Source organism: Patiria miniata, unplaced genomic scaffold (assembly GCF_015706575.1).
Source record: "Patiria miniata isolate m_02_andy unplaced genomic scaffold, ASM1570657v1 HiC_scaffold_6, whole genome shotgun sequence".
Lineage (NCBI taxonomy): Eukaryota > Metazoa > Echinodermata > Asteroidea > Valvatida > Asterinidae > Patiria > Patiria miniata.
In genome coordinates, this window is record NW_024037073.1 from 8,819,957 (window position 1) to 8,842,545 (window position 22,589).

General features: G+C 41.1%; 1 protein-coding gene across 2 annotated transcripts in view; it reads left to right on the forward strand.

Moving 5' to 3' along the window:
- LOC119742611 (mucin-3A-like) overlaps positions 1 to 22,589 on the forward strand; it is a 103,810-nt gene that overhangs the window by 66,712 nt on the left and 14,509 nt on the right. For both annotated transcript variants that reach the window (XM_038218730.1, XM_038218731.1), the window contains exons 40-49: positions 8,272 to 8,496; positions 10,056 to 10,298; positions 11,572 to 11,823; positions 12,953 to 13,201; positions 14,614 to 14,865; positions 15,600 to 15,851; positions 16,647 to 16,895; positions 18,273 to 18,515; positions 20,104 to 20,349; positions 22,131 to 22,382. In XM_038218730.1, the coding sequence (XP_038074658.1) occupies positions 8,272 to 8,496; positions 10,056 to 10,298; positions 11,572 to 11,823; positions 12,953 to 13,201; positions 14,614 to 14,865; positions 15,600 to 15,851; positions 16,647 to 16,895; positions 18,273 to 18,515; positions 20,104 to 20,349; positions 22,131 to 22,382 (2,463 nt within the window). The remainder of the gene's footprint in view (positions 1 to 8,271; positions 8,497 to 10,055; positions 10,299 to 11,571; positions 11,824 to 12,952; positions 13,202 to 14,613; positions 14,866 to 15,599; positions 15,852 to 16,646; positions 16,896 to 18,272; positions 18,516 to 20,103; positions 20,350 to 22,130; positions 22,383 to 22,589) is intronic.

Here is a 22,589-nt window from a genome sequence, read left to right on the forward strand (position 1 = left end):
TTTTCAGAGGTTTCAGATTGAGTTGTATAAAATGCAATGCTTTAAAAATCACAATAATGATCTTGAGGATGGCGAGGACTGAGGGCAAAAAAGGTAAATTTCACTGGCGGTTGTTGGAAGAAAAAGACAATAATGCCATTTTTCCCCCATCTTGGACTTTAAATTTCTCTCGACTTTCTCCATGTTCTCAAGTAAGGTGTGAACTTCTTTTTTGATGAGCCCGTTACTCTTACTGTTATTCAGGCTTTTGAATTTTATGGATTCACTGAACATTTTTCACATTGTAACATTTCATTTGAATCTAAAATAAAACAGGAGGCAGTGTCCGGAAATTGGGCACAAAGTTTATTGTACATACCACCACTGTGATGATATGTTATTTCTGTGGCGATACCAATGTTTTCCACGACTGTTTACACAGACATGGAGGATCCTGTCTACACTGGCTGCCCAGCTAGCTTCAGCGTGCCAGCCGACATGGGAACCACGACGGCCAACGTGTCCTGGATAGAGCCAACAGCCAACGACAATGTGGCTGTCACTAGCTCTGTCTCCGATGTCTCACCAAACACTATCTTTAACTTTGGGGCGACCGTTGTGGAATACACTGCCATGGATGCGGAGGGAAATACAGGAAATTGCATCTTCACTGTCACCATCTTAGGTAGGTGCCCCCATACCCGAGTCCAAACCATTAATTTTGTTTGCAAGTAGTAGAAAACTAAAAGCTACGAAGTAATTCCTGTGGCGCTACAAATGTGGCGCTACCAGAAAATGTCAGTGGTGCTCCAAAGATTTTTTCCAGATTTTTCAATTATTTAACCCAAAGGGGAGGAGTGTGGCTAAGTGGTTAGGATTCATGACTCTTGATCAGAGGGTCAGGGGTTCGAATCCAGCTGCCGGTCATATGTTGTGTCCTTGGGCAAGCCACTTCACCCCCCACTTTGCGTCTCTCCACCCAGGAGTATAAATGGGTACTGGCATTAGCTAGGGAGTAACCTCTGATGGACTTGCATTTCATCCAGGGGGAATAGAAATACTCTCGGTCGTTTCGTGCCAAGGAAACCCAGATAAACGCGAGCGTGATGGGCTATATTGGCGCGTCACAGACTTTACTACTCACTTTCCCACAGCCTTATTAGGCCAGGGTATAGTTTACTAAAGTCAACGCTTCAGTTTTGTCAATCTCTAGTCTTGTTTTGTCTTTCTGAGAATTATGTACACTGTGGATACAAAAAAAACCTGTTACAACGTTTTCAATTGTTCCAAAATATCAACCTCGGGCTGTTTTTCATTTTGATAACTTTTCTTTCTTGGGTCCGTTTCTCCAATTCTTCGCCAGACTCCAATGCGCCCCGTCTCGTCAACTGTCCATCCAACCAAATGTTTTGTGCCGACCAAGGGACGCTCTCTCGTAGCGTCGACTGGATCAAACCCACTGCCACAGACATTGAGGGCGCTGTCACGCTTACCAGTGACTACTCACCGGGGGATACATTCAACCATACCGGTACCCCGACACCGGTAACCTACACGGCCACTGACGAGTCTAACCTGACGGCATCTTGCACATTTGATGTCACCATTGACGGTATGTGGTAAACACCTTCACCGTTTACAAATTCTTGGACATTTGCAACATGGGGAAGTGCCAAGATATGGCTAGATAGCTCAGTTGGTAGAGCACCGGAACGGCAATCCGGAGGTCGAAGGTTTTAGCCCCACTCCACTCAATTTCTGGGTGAAATTGTAAAAGTTCCAAAGTGTGTGAGAATTTGATGTCATGCAGGGGCTTCACAGTACCTGAATCTCTTATTTATTGGAAGGGGAATCCTTGAACACTCTCATCCTTACCAGTAACAGTGCTCAGCGATAAATAGGATTGGTAGAAAACATAAATATGCCATTTGACCCTTTTTACCTATAACGTGTAAATATTTGTTCCGGGAAAGGAATGTCAGGCTAAATGACCGTGATGTGACTTTGTATTCTATGATAGTGACCTCATAATGAATCAGTTTTTATAATATTTATTTATATTACTGTTGTTGTTGGTTTATTAAAAACTCATGTGTCATAGACAAAAGGTCAAATTGTACATGATTTACAGATGAAATAATCATTAAAAATGTATGTAATGTACATGATATAAAATATAAAATGTGACATTATCAAGAACTTCAAAATGTGCAGTGTACTCCACACAAAAAAAGTCACTAGTTTAAAATGAAAAGGATTACAATAAAAATCCCTGCTCAGGAATTCACAAATAAATTTATCAAAAAAAAAGCGAGTAGTAAAAAAAAAATTCAAAACAAAAGACTTGGGAAAAATTAAAAACAACCACTTAAAATTATTGATAAAGTATGGGTGAGGGTTTTAGAAAAAAAAAATCTTTCAACACAAAATACTTGAATTAATAAGGCCAATAGAGTATTGGATTGGGCTTTTTCTGAAACAGCAAGTTTTAGCTGGTATCATGGAAATATTCTTTGAGTTCCTACCATGGCTGGCCAATCTAGATGGAAGGAATAAAGATTTACAACGCTGATTCTTCAGAAGGTCCTTCGCAAAATTAAGACATTGACACTCTCTCCTGGTGGACAATGAGTCTAGATGTACTAGCAGTTGAAGTGCAGAATCATATGAATGATAGTTCCTACCTAAATTTATTCTACAGTGCTCTCTTTACAAACACTGTAGTGACCACCCATCTCTATTCTTTGTGTCAATCCTGTCTGTCTCACAGACTGTGAGAAACCAGTCATCGATAACTGCCCGGCAGGTTTCAACCTGAATGGTGACCTCGGTGGTGGATCCGTTGCCGTCTCCTGGACTGAGCCAACCGCCACGGACAACAGCGGTCAGTACGAGCTGAACAGGACCCATGCACCTGGGGAGATATTCACTGCAGATACCTCGCCAGTCTTTGTACAGTACGCAGCTAGAGATCCATCCGGGAATGTTGCTACCTGCGTCTTCATGGTGGTTGTAACTGGTGAGTGTACTATTAAAGATGATATTGTGTGTACTGTGACAGGAATTCAGCCATCTATTATACACATATAGACTGGCAATGAGGTCACTAGTGAACGGCTATGCAACCTGAGGGACTGTGAGTGACCAGAAGAGGGTCCTTTTTCCCGAGGCTGAAGGGGCATAGACGTGCACTAGTGACCGAATTATGCCAGTCCATGTGTGTTTTATAACTCACCTACATGTATGTCCATAAAATAAGAAAAGAAACCTTTCAGCTAGGGTTTTATTATTGAACTGTTTTAATTCAACAATTAACTCATAAGCAATTCAACTGTGAGCAATTTAACGATTAAAGGAACGCTTTTAGTTTCCCTAGATAAAATTTTTGAGTTTGAGTTTGGTCAGAGGGCGCTGTTACCAGTCAAAAATGTTTGAGTATAGTGCCCGATCAGACACTATACCCTGGAAATTACGCACGCACGATGTCTCGACGCGCGTCTAGTTCACGCTGACGCAAGTTTCATTCACTAGCATAAATTAGTGAATCACACGTGACCGCATTTCAGCCAACCAGGATAAAGAACAAGCAAGAGGTGTGTTATAATATACAAATATTGACTGCTTCGTGTGGTGTAGTTAAACTAGCTTTCATGATCCATGAAGCTCGCCGAGGGAAAATAGAAGCCCTCTGTGGATCACCGAGGGAGGCTAGTTGTACTACACCACGAGATAAAGCAGTCAATATTTGTTTTATAACACCTTTCCCACAGATTCTCCTTGAATTTAAGCGATAACTGATTAATGTAAATACAATTAAAATGTACTTCTATTTGAATACAAAATTAGTTGAAACTTTAATAGCACTTTCCAAATACCTCTGTAGAGCAAACACTGGGGAATGTGCAATGGGCATGCTCATGCCATATGCATCTGCACACTCTAATGGTTGCGTATCGTACTTTGGTTGCTACAGCTATAGTGCTTTGATTGCTATGGATACAGTAGTGTTGGCCATGCACAGCAAGATAGCAAAAATAGCAGATGCCATAGGCATTGTTCTTCCAATTTTTATGGAGGTATTATCTTTAAATCTATAGTTCCTGAATAGGCCTATTGGTTTTCAGGGTCTGCCAAATAAGAGTCTCTGAATGGTCTGATGACAAGCATTGCCCAGCAATAAATACTCACATTGCCTTGGATCAGTGGCCAATGTTTATAACCATGCACTGTATAATCTTGACAGCTGAACGCTAGCCATTTTCCCCCAGTTAATTGTTAATTTTAATCTTCAAGTCTTGCATTAAAATGCTCAGATTTCCTGCAATTCCATTTCTTACTTGTAAATTTCCAGACACCACCGCGCCAGTCCTCAGAGACTGTCCGTCTAACCAGAGCATTACCACTGACGCCAACTCCAATACTGGATCCGCCTCCTGGACCCCTCCCACCGTGGACAGCACTCCAACGGACCCTGTCAATCTAGTACCAAGCCATCAGCCGGGGGCAGCGTTTCCTGTGGGAACCAACCCAGTCACGTACACAGCTACAGATGCTAGTGGCAATCAAGTGGTCTGTAAATTCTGGATAATTGTGAGAGGTAGGCACCGAGATGAGTTCCAGTCACGCGAATGTGTTTGTGTTCATTAGCTAGGCCCTGTGAATATGCTTACCCCAAATGAGACGATAATGCCAATGAAAAACTGTTGTCAGAATGCCGGCGTCCTAGGATGCCAATTTAACAAGTGTCACTGGTTGGAAAGCGGCTTTTACAATCCTCAAACAATTAATTGTGACTGAAAGCGAGATGTTACCAGTAATATATGAAATAGCTGCAGATGTACAAAACGGAAAAACTTCAGCTCTGACAAGACCATTACGTTCAGGTCGCGTGTCAGCTTCTTTGGAAAACATGGCGTATGACTTGGGAAGACCATTAGGCTTGGTTGCTAATGTTCGCCAAAGTTAGGGGCAATCAGTCGGTCCCATTTGCACACATTTTGCCAACAATGGCAAATGGTGTTATTGTTCACAATGGCAGAATGCACCCTAACGGTTTATATTTAGGTTCAGCAATTTCATATGCTGTCCAGTTGATATGTTTCTACTAGAGCTTTTCCTGTACGTCAAAGTTGATAATATATGACATGCATGCCATTCGTGGTCTAGCTGTAAGAGCATAGGATTCATGATCGTGAGATTGTGGGTTCGAGTCCTGCCGTGGCCATGCGTGTTGTGCCCTTGAGTAAGGCGCTTTACCTCAATTACTCCTCTCAACCCAGGTGTTAAATGGGTACCGGCATTATTCAATGCTGGGAAGGTAACAGACTCACTGTGGAGGAGGTGTGGCGATCCCCTTCAAAGCAGCATTTCATGGACTCACTGGCCCAATCACTTCAAAAGAGAGATGGGCACTCAGTTCCTGTGAAAACAGGTTTGTCCCCTTTACCTTTTTTATGCAATTCATAAATCATAAGTCCATTTTTTTGGGGATAATCCACAGATAACCAGCTGCCTACGATCACATGTCCAGTTGACATCACTCGAGAGGTTGCCTCGGGTATTCCATCGGACACGGTATCCTGGGATCCGCCGGTGGCTAACGACAATAACGGCGTACCCACCGTACAGTGTGCACCGCCGTCGGGAACAGCCTTTGATGTGGGCATGGATCACATTGTGACTTGCACTGCAACAGACAGCTCTGGCAATATTGCACAGTGTACCATTACTGTTAGCATTGTTGGTAAGTAAAAACTACTACTAAAATTGCAAAACACTGCTGTATGTATGCAAAGCTGAAAGGTGCACATTCGTCCAGATTTCACAAAAAAATCCATTTTGATTGTTTACTCACAATTTTGTTGAAGATCTGGGTTACAGTAAATCCATAGATAATGTCTAACATTTATGTTGAAAATGTTGGAAAACCTTATTTGTTTACATGACGTAGTATATATGTGTTTTAAAGCATCAAATGTTAAGCCAATTTAAAAAAAAAGACTGGCACAGATAAAACACACCTTGGAAATTCCCAGTTTTTGAGTAAAATCTTATCTATTTCATGAAAAAGTTGTGCAGCCTTGTGGAGACTTTGACAATATTTTGTTCCCTATTGTACACACGTCTCCACAAGGTAGCGAATTATGAAACATTGAAACATAGAACACACACTGGCTTGCACGTGTTTGAAGAATATTTTCAAAAGAAACGTGACAGAAATGAAGACTAGCACTCAAACGGCTCGATTTTGAGGCCCAAGTTTTTGTTCTTGCATGGCAATTACACAAAAACTTGCTAAGTTACAGTTGCATAAATACCTTTTGAACTACAATCGTTTCGTAGTAAATGCATTTTTCCAGCTCAGTGGGCGCTTTCTCTCAAAAATCTCCTTTATTAGGTTGTGACAAAATTGCCCGGTCTTCTTTTTATTATAAGATGTTAATGTGAGATGGATTGTTATTTTAAGATGTTAACATGAGATGGATTGTTATTTCAAGATGATAATATGTTATTGATTGTTTTTTTTAAAGATGTTAATGTGAGATTGATTGTTATTTTAAGATGTTAATGTGAGATAAGTTGTTGTTTTAAGATGTTAACATGAGATCTTTTGTTATTTTAAGATGTTAATATGAGATTGATTGTTATTTAAAGGTGTTAACGTGAGATTGATATTATGTTAAGATGTTAACATGAGATTGATTGTTATTTGAAGATGTTAACATGAGATGAATTGTAACTCACCTAGATGCAGGGAATGCCATCCTGATAACCTGCCCCGACGCCATTAGCATTAACACTGCTACTGGACAACCCAACAACGTCGCCAATTGGGATGATCCTACAACTAGTAGTTCCTCCCCGGCCAGCATCACGCTGACTCCCACAATCCAGTCAGGAGCCGCATTTGGCGTAGGTGTTAACACGGTCATGTACACAGCAAGTGACGGCATGGGAAATACGGCCACCTGTTCTTTCACTGTCACGGTCTCAGGTAAGCTAGTTGAAGTGTTTGTGCATGGCAAGTTACTCAGAAGTAACTCTGATTCTATTACAGACTTCCAGTTACAAAAATGAGCTATGTAAAGGTTAGGGTTTGGTAGGCACATTTGCGAATGCTCTCACTTAAGGAACACAATTTAACGAAGTCAGTTTGTATTTCAATTGGTTAGTGTCACTTTTGCTCTGTCTGCCTTCAGAAGAAGGAATCATTGCAAAGATACCAGGTAGGAGAAACCCATTGCAGCGCGTCCCAAATACCCGCCACATTTTTTTTGTGAGGCTCTAGTGTCCTTGTGGAAACATGTACTGCCACTATTTTTATACGATTTTAAAGCTTAGAATCTTAACTTTATCCCTGATAAGTATTGGTTTGATTTTCAAAAGGGTTTTGAAATTATTCGTGCTCAAATAAAGGCATGTCAAACAAAAACACAACCGATTTCAAGGAAAATCAATCATACTCATTTTTTTTAACATGGAAATGACAATCTTGTTGCCTTGTACTTCCTGTGTTTCCTATTCTTTTCGATCCACATAGACTACAGCTTAAATAAATTCACAATATTGTTCTTCGTTTTAAGTTTATTCTGAGTCTCTTTTGAAATTCACGTGCAAGTATAGATATATCAAAAAGCATGCTTAAAGTGTGACTAGAGTTGGCATCTAATGTACTGCATCATCGATTTTCCTTGAAATCGGTTGAGTTTTCTTTCGACATTCCTTTATTTGAACATGCCTCTATACTCGCCTGGGATAAAGTTCAGATTCCAAGCTTTCAAATGATATAAAAATAATGGCGGTACATGTTTCCGCGCCAACGCTAGAGCCTCACAAAAAAAGTTGCGGGTATTTTGGGACGTGTTGTAGTTTCTGTAATGCTCCAGACCATCCTGCCTGTTACTGCATTTACGCTCCATGCATGAACAAGAGAGGACGCTTTTTACCACTGCATACTGGTTCGCGCGTATAGCGCAAAGTACGCACAGCGTATTTTATTCTGAATGTGCACAAAGCCATAGCGTCTTCTCTTGAGCATGAACGCCTTCGGCAATGCATTTGAACGTCTCTCCCAGTGGTCTCCCCAACTCTTCCTTTCTTACCGTTGAGGGGGTACTTTTGCATGGAGCTGATACTGCCTCGTACTGCCCACAGATTCGTCAGGAAATGAATACTATGTAATACAAAGTAATGCATATGTTACTGGGTTAACTAACTTCACATACACAGAAAAACACTTTTGATTCTCACTCAAGTAATCCTCTTCATTCTCGATCCTCTCCTTTCCCCTAGACATGGAGCCTCCAGTATTCCAAACCTGTCCCGATGACATCATCGGCATCCCTACCGATGCCATCACTTGGACCACACCCACTGTGACAGACAACACCGTTATCTTTACATTGATCGCCTCTAGATCCCCGGGTATGTTCAGCCTGGGAGTGCATCATGTGACATACACGGCGACTGATGACCATAACAACCAGCAAACATGCACATTCACTATTACCATTGAAGGTGAGGACAAGATAATAAAAGTGTACTAATTTACTGGTTTAATTTTTTTTTTTTTAATTTCTGCTTTAGTTTAGACCCTACTCAAAAGAACATGAAGTTAGTAGATAACTAGTCCGAAAATTTGGGACTCTCAATACTGTGTATGAGAGTCCCAAAACTTATTGGTATCCATATCGTGCAAAAGTTTGTGCTGCATAATAAAACCAGTGTGAATCAAATTAGCAAGCATACTCACTACAGTTTCTTCAATAATCCCCGAAACTTCTGCCTCGCAAAGTTGCTGTTGTGAGTATTGCATCACCAAAAATTCAGCTTTTAATTCTAATTTTGCAGGGAGTTATCGAAATCCAAACGCAAAACATAACGTTGATGTGTACTGCAATGCATTGTGCAAAAAACTCCTCAGCTAAAACATTTTCATCGTGTAGATAAAACAGCGCCCTCTTGTTGATCTGAGTGAATGCAGAATGCTTCATTTTTTAACAGAGGGCGCTATGTTCATTTGGCCATCGATTAAAAAACAAGTAAGCTGCAAGGCTCTTCCTACACCTACCCAGAATACCTTGGGAATCACACAACCATTTCTAGAGCATGGAGAATGACGTGGATGGTTTTTGAACTGCCAAAAACTTGCCTTAAAATTGGATTTAAGGTCTCAAATTCCGCAGGTGACATGCTTGCAACTATAGCATTTTGATGTATGTGTTGTGTGGGCATTAATTAGCCGAATGGTGAGTAAAAAAACGTCAGTAGTAATTTTGCACGTTTTTATGCACTCACGGTCCCAGTCTGGTAGATAACCACAGCTAAAAAAAAAAAAAAATTATGAGCAGGGGGGCATGTTAAAAGATTGGCTGGATGGGGCTAACAGCAGAAGCAGGTAGTGAGCTCCGTCTCATGTCCGGCAAGACGTCAAAACCTTCAGTTATGAAAGGTTACATCGCAGTGATTTAATTTATTTCTCAGACAGTAAGGCCAGCCATCAGATAACAGACCGTTCGGGTACCGGGCCCGGTAAGCCAATCCCTTTCACCCCGATCGGTATGAAGCCAGAAGCCACCCTGTTACTGAAGCCAGAAGCCCTGATCGGTCTGAACTGGTGACTGGGGGTTTGATCAATGGGCAAAATAGATTGAAGTCGAGCCATTGGAGGAGGATTATTCGGCCCACTCAGAGTCATTGTTGCGTGCTGGAGGATTAGTGTGTCACAAATTGGTTCCTTTGTGATGAGCCAGAGTGTGCTGCAGAAGCCTGGTGTAGTTAATCTGGGCCCAATCGGTTCCATCCAAGGTCCCAGTCCCTTTGACATACTGGGCGGGCTCAACCCCGAACGGTCTGGGGAGGGACTCTAATTTGAGGGCTGGCCTAAGTTACAACCACTTATCTTTTTGAGTTGGTGGCACGATATGCACGATATGCTGTTTTTAACCCCTCATGACGTATATCATAGCACCCTCGACTTTGACTTGGGTGCTATGCCCCCCTCCGGTGTTAAAAGCGTCGTCCCACATCAATGTCAACAATGTTAAATGTTTTCATATTCTGATACCCTTTAACAGAGAACAACAAGCCCATGGTGTCCAACTGCCCGGTCATGTTGACCCGTTATATACCCGAGGGTGAGAGTCAGGTAGAAGTGACATGGACCGAACCCACAGCTACCGACCAGGATGGCATCGCTAGGATAGAGCAGAACTTCTACCCCGGACAGAACTTCACCCTGGGAGCGTATCAGGTCACCTACATGTTCATTGATAACGCAGGATTTGCAGCCACGTGCCAGTTTGTTCTGAATGTTGAACGTAAGTATAGTACAGCATTTTCCCCCCAATTTTCACTCGGGATGTATCAAATCAAATCACAATTATTTTCCTCTTTGTGACAGAAATGAAAAAATAATATAAGTATTGAAACAAAATATAAAGGCTACTAGAGTTGGCAAAACCTTAAAAGCATAGCTTGTATCAGGCATGCCATTACACAAAAACAGACGAATAACAGGAAAAACAATTACACACATGTATAATGCTAAGCAGTAAAGAAAGTTATGAAAAAGTTATGACAAATAATATGAATAATGAGCTACGAGTAGGATCGCCGTGCATACAAAGTCCAAGGGCAGAGGCACATTACATATAAAATATATCACATTACATAAGGTACAATTTAAGTTTGCGTTTGAAAATATTATAAGACCTTAAACATCTGAGAGAGAATGGTACTCATTGTGATGTAACACACTGAGTATACAGTGTGTGATGTAAGACACTGAGTATACAGTGTTTATACATCGGTGTAAGGGCAAAACCTAATTTAAAGTACAACATCCACGAAAACGAAAAACAAAACAATTACACTTACCTTTTGTGTGATCCTTGGACAGAACTTTAAAATGGTTTTGTGTTTAAATTTTCGCAACTTGAAAAGTACATGAGCAATGTGAATGATTATTGTACTAAAAGAAGGCTTATGAATTGGGCTTTCATATCCTAGGTTTTGAAAGTGATACACGTAGAACTTGATTAAAATATGGTCCTGACATTTGGTTTCCTTTTTTTGACTCGCCCTGTAAATATAAAAAAGGTGCGTAGGGATTCTCTGTTTTCTCAAAATTTTGCATCCACGAGCTTAAACTTATCAGGATAGTTGTGTTGCATTCTACTTTGGATTTTGAGCAATTTTGTTGCTTCAAACGACAAATCAAAATCGTCCTTTGTACCTTTAAAGTGATCATGCATTAAATTTGACGATTATATTCATGCCTCAATATAGGCCATGGGCCAATATAGGCCATGGGCCAAAATCTGTATCAGGTCTAGAAGTTGAGGTTCGTCTTAAAATTTTTGATGTCAGCTTGCTTTTACTATAAATTCGATAGTGCTGATTCTTAATCTGACTGTTCACATTGGCCCAAATTGCACATTAAAGTTATAACGACATTTTTTCCTCATTATTTTGCCCATTTTTGGTCAAAAATAGTATTTTTGCCATAACTTCTATGTTTTAAGTTCAGGCTTTGGCCCGCGGCCTAATAGAATGGATTATGAGTGTGAACGTTATTTATTTTGCATGTAGGAACTCCCGACACCACCCCACCAGACATCACAAACTGCCCCATGGACCAAGCAGAGACACTCCCAGAGGGCCAGATCAAAGTGGGTGTGTCCTGGACCGAGCCCACCATCGTCGATGCCAGGGGAACAGTCAGTGTGGACGTGAACTATCGGCCGGGGGACCTATTCTCAGCTGGTACTACGCAAGTGGTTTATGTGGCTACTGATGGTGCTGGTAACACAGCTAACTGCACATTCAATGTGCATGTCGATGGTAAGTAGTAATGTTGTGCATCGGGTCAGGTTGACCAGGCTAAACCGGCCCAAAACATTATAGATACAGAAGGAAATCCAAACTAAAACCGATATGTACTCCCCAAATATGACCCGATTTAACCAAAAACTCAAGCAAAAACCGACCCAAACCGACCTGAAACCGAACCGACCTGAAAAAACCCTGAATATCTGGCTTGGGCAACTGTATAAACTTTTGTGCCAGAACTTACCCACGTCGGGTGCAAATCATCGTCTCTCAGTAAAGACTCATATCGTATGGTACGGTGAAGACTGGTAACTTTACCTACTGGTGGGCTTACCAGTTATAGACTGTGCGTGTTAGACCGCAATTCACGTGCACATTTGCGCGGTGGGTTGACGTTGGTTGTAACAGGCACAGTAACTCTGCAGTAATATTGCTCCGCTTGAATTTCCAAACTGCTTCATTTTGTTTTGGTATAGTTTGTTTTTCACAAGATGGCTTAACCGACCCGAAAATCGCAAACGCAAAACCAAAACCGACTTGACTTGATTGAGATTATGGTCAAACCAACCTGACCCGACCCAAAGTCGGTTTGAGGTTGGGTTGGTGTCGGTTTCGGGTCAGGTTTGCACAACATTAGTAAGATTAATGATGTGAGAAAACAACATGAATTTAACATAAGATTAACAATTTAAAGATTAAATTTTAACACAAGATTGATGTATTAAACCCCGCACGCGGGAACAACACTTGTACATCTCCAATGCCACACCGTGTGTCCAGCTGTGTGCTACATTGTGCACGTGCATGCACGCACAACAGACTTTTGTACATGAATGTCGATACATCAATCACAGCTGTGATTGTATTAGAACATGATGTGCCATCCATAAAAGAAAAATGTGTTAATTGAATTGTGTAACAGGTGCCTAAGGACTGTCAAACTCTTTCACCTAACTTAAATTTCATTTAAATTTGACTGCATCTGTTTTTGGTGACAAATTTGGTGAAGGCTCAGAAAACGTATCATGTCCCGTAACCAGCTGTGGTTCACAGTCAACTTAGCAGGGGTCAGATTGTCCACTGTTCATGTTCAATCTAACCATAAACTCAAGGCCTGTATTTGCTCTTTTTTTACTTTCAGTGATTGACACGGTCAATCCCTTCTGGAGTGGCTGTCCTGGTGACATCCAGGCCTTTGTTCCATTTGGCACGCCCTCTAAATCAGTGACCTGGACTCCGCCCACCGCCTCGGATGCCATCAGCTCGGTCACCACCACGGCGTCACACACTCCCGGTGCCCAGTTCAACGTTGGAGACACCCAAGTGGTCTACACGGCTACCGACGTGGCTGGTAACCGGGGGTATTGCAACTTCACCATCACTATCACAGGTAGGGGAACCAGTCTTGCTGTCAAGTTCAATAGTATGAACTGCCAAGAATCAACATGCAGGGTGTGTAAAAAATCACTTAACCCTCAAACCGTCCTCTTTTTCACAGCTTTAAGAAAAAAAATGCAAATATCTATATACAGGGTGAGTAAAAAAAAAACGAAACCCAAATGTCAGGACCATTGTTTTAGTGAAGTTCTGCATGCAGCACTTTCAAACTCTAGGATATGAAAGCCAAATTCATAAGATTTCTTTTAGTACAAGAATCATTCAAATCACTCATGTACTTTTCAAGTTATGGCATTATAAACACAACCATTGTTTTAAAGTTCTGTCCACGGATCACATAAAGGCAAGTGTTCTTTCAGCAAAACGTTTTGGTTTCACTGAAAGAACGCACACCTTTTTTTGTGATCCGTGGACAGAACTTTAAAACAGTGGTTGTGTTTAAAATTCTGTATCTTGAAAATTACATGAGTGATTTGAATGATCCTTGTACTAAAAGAAAGCTTATGAATTGGCCATTTATATCCTAGATTTTGAAAGTGCTACATGTTGAACTTCACTAAAACAAAAGTCCCGACATTTGAGTTTCCTTTTTCTTTTACCCTGTATATTTGGAGAGTATATAGCCCTTCCAATCAGGTAAATATTTATTGAGTTATGGCCAATTGAAAACAAGCGCCGCTTTTTCATTTTGTCCATTGCGACTGATATTTTGACTGCTGCAATAAGAACACAGGCCGAAATTTGCATTTGTGAAAAAGATAACCAAGCAGAGGGCAGAAACAGAGCAGCACAGTAAACATCTGAGAAGTTAACCAAACAGTCCTTTTCAGGACTACCATTACTTCCAAAAAGATAATGACAATCTTTGCAAAAAATAAATTAACAAAATAAAGATTAAAACATTGAAACTAAAAACAAGTTAAAACAAATTAGAGCAAAACTCCCTCATCCCAAATCCATTACGTTCCTTACAAATGACAATTGAGTACATGTATGGAAATAATAAACAAAACTAAACATAACAAAAACAACCCAATCCAAGCTGGCCAGGATTGACAAAAGTATACTGAAACACTGCGACTCCAAAGCCTGTCGATCCCAACTCGAAATGGTAACATTCAAAAGTAAATTGAATTGACAAATAAAAAGTTGTAGAAAATGAATAAGATCGCATAGAAATAAGAGATTAAAAAAGATTTTAAAAACATTGACAATTACAAGGTATTAAAGGCAAGAAATAGCTGTAATAATGATCATAGATCACAAAAGCACAGGAATAAATTAAAAAAAAAAAAAAAACCTGCATGGTTAAAGGCTCAAAATATTTTGATCTTTCAGTTTTCTTGAAATTGTAGCTCACAAGATTCTCATTTTTCTTGGTTTTAATTTTTTTTTAATGCACAGAGGCTGTTGACACACAGGACCCCATCATTAACGGCTGCCCCATGAATATCACCAGAGAAGTCAACCCAGGCATCACGCAGCTGTCTGTCTCCTGGACCCCACCCACGGCCATTGATGATTTTGGCACTCCGTCGTTTGTCTCCAACTTTCAGGTTGGGCATACCTTCGCAGTCAGTACGCATGAGGTCGTGTACACGGCCACAGACGGGTCTGGTAATAGTGCCGAATGTAGATTCTCCATCACGATAACTGGTGAGTTTTTGCTGGACGATTCTGCGGAACGATTCTATATGTGGGGAGTATTAGTCCAAGTCACACATTTTACGGTTTGGAGCTGCAGATCTCCACGGTTTGAACTTTGTGATAAACCGTGGGAGTACCGTATTCATCCTTAGTACCTCCGTGGTTATCCGTCATCTTCCTTGGGTATTCGTGGAGGGGCTACGGATGTTTTAAACTGTTCAAAACTTCCGTGGTGAAACGTCATGAAAATTGATCTGTAGTGCAACCATGGGACATCTGTAGGACAAACGTTGTGTTATTCGTGGCTATTTGTAATTATTGTCGCTACGAAGGTCCTACAGATATTCCTGGATGTACTAGGGTTCTGCCAAGGTTGTACTATGAATCTCCAAGCTTTATTCGTAGGAGAACCTTGGTCATCTGTGGCCCAATCGCAGACAACCATGGCGTTAACGTCATTATTTTTAGTAATACCGTCAATATTCTTCTCCAATACGTCCATAATCTTGACACACCGCGGTGTACTCGTAGAGAAACCTTAGGACAGTCGTGCTATCCGTTCTGAAACCGTATATTTTTTTTAGAGGGGGGCAAAATATTTTTCCCAAAAAAATCCTGGATTTCTCAACATTTTCTCGATTTCTCAGTTTTAGAGGGGGGCAGGGACATTTTGCCCCCCCCCCCACTCATTAAATTTACACCACTATGACTTCGCGCCTCTTTTTCTTTTCTTTTTTCGCCAGCTCTCACTGACTCGACCCCACCGACTATCTCCAACTGTCCCGCCAAAATAACCAGGCGTGTTGGCGCTGCCGTGACGTCTATCATCGTTGCCTGGACACCTCCCACGGCCTCCGATGATTTCTCCGGCGTCAGTCTCACCACGACCCACAATCCGTCCAACTCGTTCCAGTCCGGGACGACGGTTGTCACATACACAGCTGAAGATGGCGTTGGCAACACAGTCACCTGTGTCTTCAGTGTCAACATTATCAGTAGGTTGACCCCCTTATTCAGAATGTTTACAGTGGGGTAAAAAACAACACTCTATATACAAGGCCGTCAGCAATTTATACTGGTATAGAAAGTGACTCTTAATAGGTGTTCTTGAAATTTTTTAAATTCGTGTTTGAGTTTTTTTCAATGCCTTCCTTCCTTTAAAGGTAGAGTCGATTGTGTTTTTTTTTTTGAAGCAACAAAAGTGTTCAAAATCCAAAGAAGGGTACTTAACAATTAACCAGATGAAGTTTTAGCTCAGTGAATGCTGTATATTCCGAGCAAAATATATTTTAGGGTCTCAATTTTAATTCAAAAGTTGCTGAGTCATGTTTGAATGTCCCCGAGTAACAGCAATCGCGCAAATAATAACAACTGCTCGCATGTGTGTGTGTGTGTGTCGTTTCAACACTTGCACGCACCAATTCACGGCTTCGCCAAATTGACTACGAACTACTAACAGAAATTTCCAAAAATGTGTCATTAGACGCATATTTTGAAATGACCTTCTTTTATCGTTTTCTTCAAAATGACAGCATGCCAGAAAGAACAATTTCACAGGGAGTTTAATGCCATGACTTTCTTTAAATAAAACCAAGTTCGCTTTTCAACAATAATTTAATCGGTTACTTTTTTGATGGCTGCAAATGATATACTCTATACCTTTAAACTCAAGGAAACCATTTGTTGGTTCGGTAAAATTTCAAACGTGAGTTATCTTTGTTTGAGTGTTGCTTTACTCTTTAATGTACAAGATTATTGACCGAATCGATTGATTTTATCCGTAACTTCAGATGATGCCACCGCTCCTGTCTTTGTGGGATGCCCAAGTGATGTCGGTGCGACTGCTCCCCCAGGCCAGAATCAGGCCACTGCATCCTGGACGCCCCCTACCGCTACCGACGACTCCGGGGAACCAGTTAACCTGCAAACCACTCACGAGCCCCCCACGCTATTCAACCTGGGCATGACGACGGTCACCTACACGGCCTTTGATAACTACGGCAATTCAGACACCTGTTCTTTCGTTGTCGACGTTGTCGGTGAGTTTTTACAAAGGCTTCCAGGAAGAAGAGTTTCGTTGACAATATAATAATAATAATAATAATAATAATAACATTTATAAAGCGCCTTTTCCTAGGGTTACAAAGCGCTCAGAAAATGACCCAAAATTACAACATTGACAAGGATAAAATAATGGAAAACCAAATGGAACTGAAACCACTGCCAGGCCCAGGCCACGGCGCTCAGACAAGAGAGCCCAGCGATAGAATCGCAGGGAAACAATCAAAGGGAGACCGAGGAGTGCAGGGGCTCCCTGAGACGAGCACACGCGGGCCAGGCCTGACGAGGTAGTTACAGATTAAACAAGTGTGTCTTTAATGACCCTTTAAACTTGTCCAAGGAGCTAGAAATTCACTTCATGGCATTGTGCAGAAAAAAAGAAAGAAAACAAACACATGAAGGGATCAGTGCCATTGAACAGCCTATCAGGTTAGAACAGCCAGTTTTCAGGTTATAGCCTGGATTCAGGCTTTCTCATGTTTTGGAAAACAGGCTTTCCATCCCTTCACAGACCGGAAAAATGAAACCTCGTGTAGCATGTACAGAGAAAAACAAACATGCACACGCGCTTTCGGGCAAACGCCACGCTAGCTTCATACACGAATGTATGCATTGTAAGTTCAAAGTACAGGGTGAGTAAAAAAAAAAAGGGAAACCCAATTGGCTACCACTATTTTTTAAAGAAGCTCTGCAAGATCTAGGATGCGAAAGCCCAATTAATAAGCTTTCTTTTAGTTAAAGAATCATTCAAATCACTCACGTACTTTGGCAGTTATGGAATTTTACACACAAACACATTTTTGTAACCCTGTCCATGGATCACAACAAAGGTAAGTGATATTTCAGGAAAACGGAAACTGTTCATATATATAAAAAAAAAAAACCATCAAATAACATGCGTTATAATGTCAATAGTTCATAGTCTTGCACTGCCTTCTAGTTTGCTACCCCGGAGACTTATGAGATTATTCTGATCTCATTTTCAGGATATCACATGGTTTCATTTTTACTTAAATATCTCATACCATAAATGTGATCCGTGGATAAGGTTTAAAAAAAAACGGAGTTTGTGTTAAAAATTCAATTTTTGGTGCGATCTGAGGAAATTTCTGACCACTTTAACCAATAATTTCTCAGCAAAAGATACATTGTGTATAACAGGGCCCTGTAAATGAGACACACAATTAAGTTCAAAAATGCATTTTGTGTCCCCCATCCTTCAAAAAGTGGGGGGACGTGTCCCCTTGTCCCCCCCCCCCCCCCCAGGATTGACGCCCTGGCGTGACAGGCTCTCGACCAGTAGGAATGGGTAAACTGTCTTAGGTATTTATGAATGGTCCTTTTCTGGCTTGCAGATGATCAAGGTGCGCCAACCATTCTGAACTGCCCAGACAGCATCAATCATTACGTGGCGTCAGGGGTACCCCAAGCCAACGTAGCGTGGACCGCTCCTACAGCGCTTCCCGCTTCAGCGACTCTAACGACCGACCGTGAACCAGGGACTAGCTTCAACGCTGGTACTAGCACACTGGTAACCTACACGGCTACAGACGACCTCAGCCGCTCTTCCACTTGCTCATTTACTGTTGCTGTCATAGGTGAGCGGAGATCCCAACAAAGAAACGTTTGGATTCTACTATTAGGCCAACAAAAAAATAAGTCGGTCTCTGGTCAGCGCGTGCGTCGATTTTAATCATGCGCGTCGATCTTTTTTTTTTTTTACATGTTCCGCGGTAGCTTCAACAGCGCCCTCTATTTCCGCACCTCAATTTTTTTTACCAAAGAGCACCAAAGAATAGGAAATTGCACCAAGGCAAATGATCGAAAGCACCAAGGCAAATTATGGAGGACACCAATGTACATGAGGACACCAAAAAAGCAAAATAGTACCCCACCTTGTCTGTACAATCCAAGCTTGAAGAAAGGGAAATAAAGTGGGGAAAAAAAGCCGCGTGGCCGCGTCAATTCCGGAACTTTGGTCTGACCAGAGACCGAATATTTTTTTTTTTTGGCCTTAGTGCCATACAATAACCTGTGAGATATAATATGTGACGACTGATGTGATCGGTAACATGTATGACACAGAATCTGCCTATGATTTTTCAAAACTCAACACTCAATTTTCACATATCTGCCTGACTTTGCTTATATACAGGCGTTAAGTGTGCACATTTTAAAGGTAGAGTACAGCACTTGCAGCTATCCAAAAAGTAACTGACAAAATTTTTGCTGAAAAGCTTACTTGGTTTAAAGATAGTGATGGCACTATTAAAACTCCCAGTGAAATCCTTCTGGCATGCTGTCATTTTGAAGAAAACAATAAAAGAAGGTCATTTCCAAAGATGCATCTGAAGATGCCTTTTTGGAAATTTCCATTAATAGTTCTTTTTTATTCGGCTAAGCCTGAATAGGTGCACGCAAGTGTTGACAGGACGCACACGCGCATGCGGTCATTATAATTCGGCGGTTCAGTGTGTGACATCGCATAGCTGCAATCAGCTGAATGAGAAGGTGTACAGGACGCTGATTTCAGGCACAATTCAAACATGACTCTGCAAGATCTCAATTGAAATTGAGATCCTAGAATATTGTTTTCTCAGAATATACAAAATTCACTGAGCTAAGATTCCATTAGGTTAGTTGTTAAGCACCCTTCTTAGGTTTTTCAGCACTTCTGTTGTTTCAAACCAAAAAAATTGCACAACGGGAGACTTTGAGACGTTGGTGGCAGCAAACACACCGGTCCTTTTCAATTGTTTACATCACGTTAAATCTAAAGTGCTCATGCTCAATATGACGCAAACAATGGAAAATTACAAATTGAGAATTTGCCAGTTTTATTTAGACGGAACCAGCTACTCTTTTTCAATTTACAACTTTCTGAAAATAGGTATTTATTTTGGGTTACTATTAGGCCTATAACGCACAAAAAGATATTGAAGCTTTGGCCGCAGATAATTCAAAATTTGTCAAGTAAATTTGTTAAAGTGATTGGGGGGGGGGGGATTTTTTTCAAGATGTCCCATTCACAAATGAACATTTTTCTATTTGACAGAAAAAAAAAGCAATTTAAAAACAAAACCCTTTTTTTGGCGTGAAAACTTGAAAAGTTAGCACTGAGAGAGCAACTTGAAAAACTTCACTTCTGTTAACAGATGAAACCTTTTCTTTGTCTTTCTTTTCCAGTGGATACCCAGGCTCCAGTGATAGTGAATTGTCTGTCCAATATTGCAGAGACCGTACCCCAGGGTCAGACTTCCCTCTCCGTCAGCTGGACTCCTCCAGTAGCCACTGACAATTCAGGTCAAGTCACTCTGACACCGTCACACAATCCTGGCGATGGTTTCACGGTACAGACCACGCCGGTCACCTACACGGCTACAGATCCATTTGGTTTGACGGCAGTGTGTCAATTCACTGTGACTGTCACAGGTGAGACTTGTCCAAACTTGCGTCAATAACGCCAAAGAAAAGGTTCCGGATTCTGGTCTGCGCGCTTCGCCGTAGCCATGCACGTCGGCAAAATGAAAAAGGTTTTTTTTTTTCAATGTAAGATGATGCCTCAAAACTGCCAAACTCACTGGTTTGACTGGAATCCTGCTTCTGCACAATTTTAACGTGTTTTTTGATGGGGTTATGATCGAGTATAAGCTTTATGTGACCCCTCTGGGCTCCCATACATTTTGCACTAAATTTAGTCGGGCACCATTTGCAGTCATCAGCCGACATTTGAAGAAAAAAAATGTAAAAACAAAAAAAGCCGCGTCGCCGCACCACTTTTGGGGCAAGCTCTATACCAGAAACCGGAGACTTTTTTTTGGGCCTAAGCCAGTTCGGTATTCCAACTGTGCGTGCACACAATGATATGGGTCAAGGGTCATTCGGGATAATCGAAGGCAAATGAACACGCACAGGGAGACGGGCGCACGACGCTTATGTGTTAATTACGAGCAGAACGGGCGCTCACGTTACATCGCGTAACATCGCGTAACATCGCGTAACATCGCGTAACATCACATCTACGATTTTATTCCGAAAGACCTTTAACATAGACTAAATATCGAACTGGCTTATTCATCACATGCTACTGATTTTGTTTAAAGTGTGTTTCGCTTTTTTTTTTAAATCCAGTTGTTTAAAGGTAGAGTGTATCATTTGCAGCTATTCTAAAGGTAACCGACAGAATTATTGTTGAAAAACATATTTGGCTTAAAGATAGTGGTGACACTAAACTCCCTGTGAAATTGTTCTTTCTGGCATGCTGTCATTTTGGAGAAGACGGTTAAAGAAGGTTCTTTCCAAAGATGCGTCTTAAGACACACATTTGGAAATTTATGTTAGTAGTTCGTTTATAATTTGGCGAAGCCGTGAATGGGTGCGTGCTCGCGCACACTCATGTGCAGTTTCTGTAATTCGTCGGTTCAGTGCGTGACATCGCGTAGCTGCAATCGACAGAATGAGAATGTGTCCTGGAAGCTGATTTTGGTGCAATTCAAAACATGACCCTGCAACTTTTAAATGGAAATTGAGATCCTAGAATATTGTTTTCTCGAAATATACCGCATTCACTGAGCTAAAAGTTCCTCAGGTTAGTTGTTAAGCACCCGTCTTTAGATTTTGAGTACTTTTGTTGCTTCAAACGAAAAAAAATGCACAAATGACATATCATTTACTCTACCTTTAACTTTGTGAATTTTTTAGCTTTGAGCAAATGAGCCTGAAATAAAACAGTATGAGTTCCATTATTTATGACAAATGATCTACTCTACCTTTAAGCCTGATTTCCTTTGAAACATTCTATGGGCCTTATTCATGAGCCGGCCATATTGAATTGAAAGTGAGGCAAAATCTTTTAATTTTTGGAACTTGCGAAGAGAAATGAAAGCAACTTAATGTATAATAAATTCCAGGCTGCTTCAATAAATCATTTAACATTTGAAATTAAACATTCCCTTATGTTTAGAGCCATATTAAAAAAAATGACGGTAAAATAAGGCTGCATTGTGCCTAAAAAGTCTGGCGCCATCCCACTCAACATTTAAAAATGAATGAAATACATTCAGGGAACTCGACACAAATGGCCAACTCGTGAATAAGGCCCATTGTGATCAGTCAAACAAATAATAGAAGTCAGTTTATAAGATCAGTGATTTTTTAAACCATGATTTGTACAGTAGAAGTCACCTGATGCGAATTTGCCTATTTTGGTGCAGTTTCTAACGACAACACGTTACCAGTGATTTCCAACTGCCCGTCCAATATCGCGAGAGCGACAGACACTGGTCTGGCCACGGCCTCAGTCACATGGACCGCTCCCACGGCAACCGATGACCAAGGAGCTGTAACGTTGACGTCCGACATCTCCCCTGGATTTGCCTTCCCTATTGGGATGACTGAAGTTACGTACACGGCTATCGATGGCAATAACAACCAAGTCACTTGCGTGTTCACTGTCACTGTTACTGGTAAGATATCTAATGGAATATTCAATCTAGGGTCTTACGTGCTACATTAAAAGTTGGCAGAATGTTATTTAAGATCATCCCATTAAATTTTAAAAACCATTCTAATGCCAGAAATCTCAGAATGTCCTCTGCAATTAAGTAATGTAAAAAAAGACAGGTCCTAGGGGTGTCATACCCCCAGCTCTGTCAAAATGTTTTTGTTTCAAT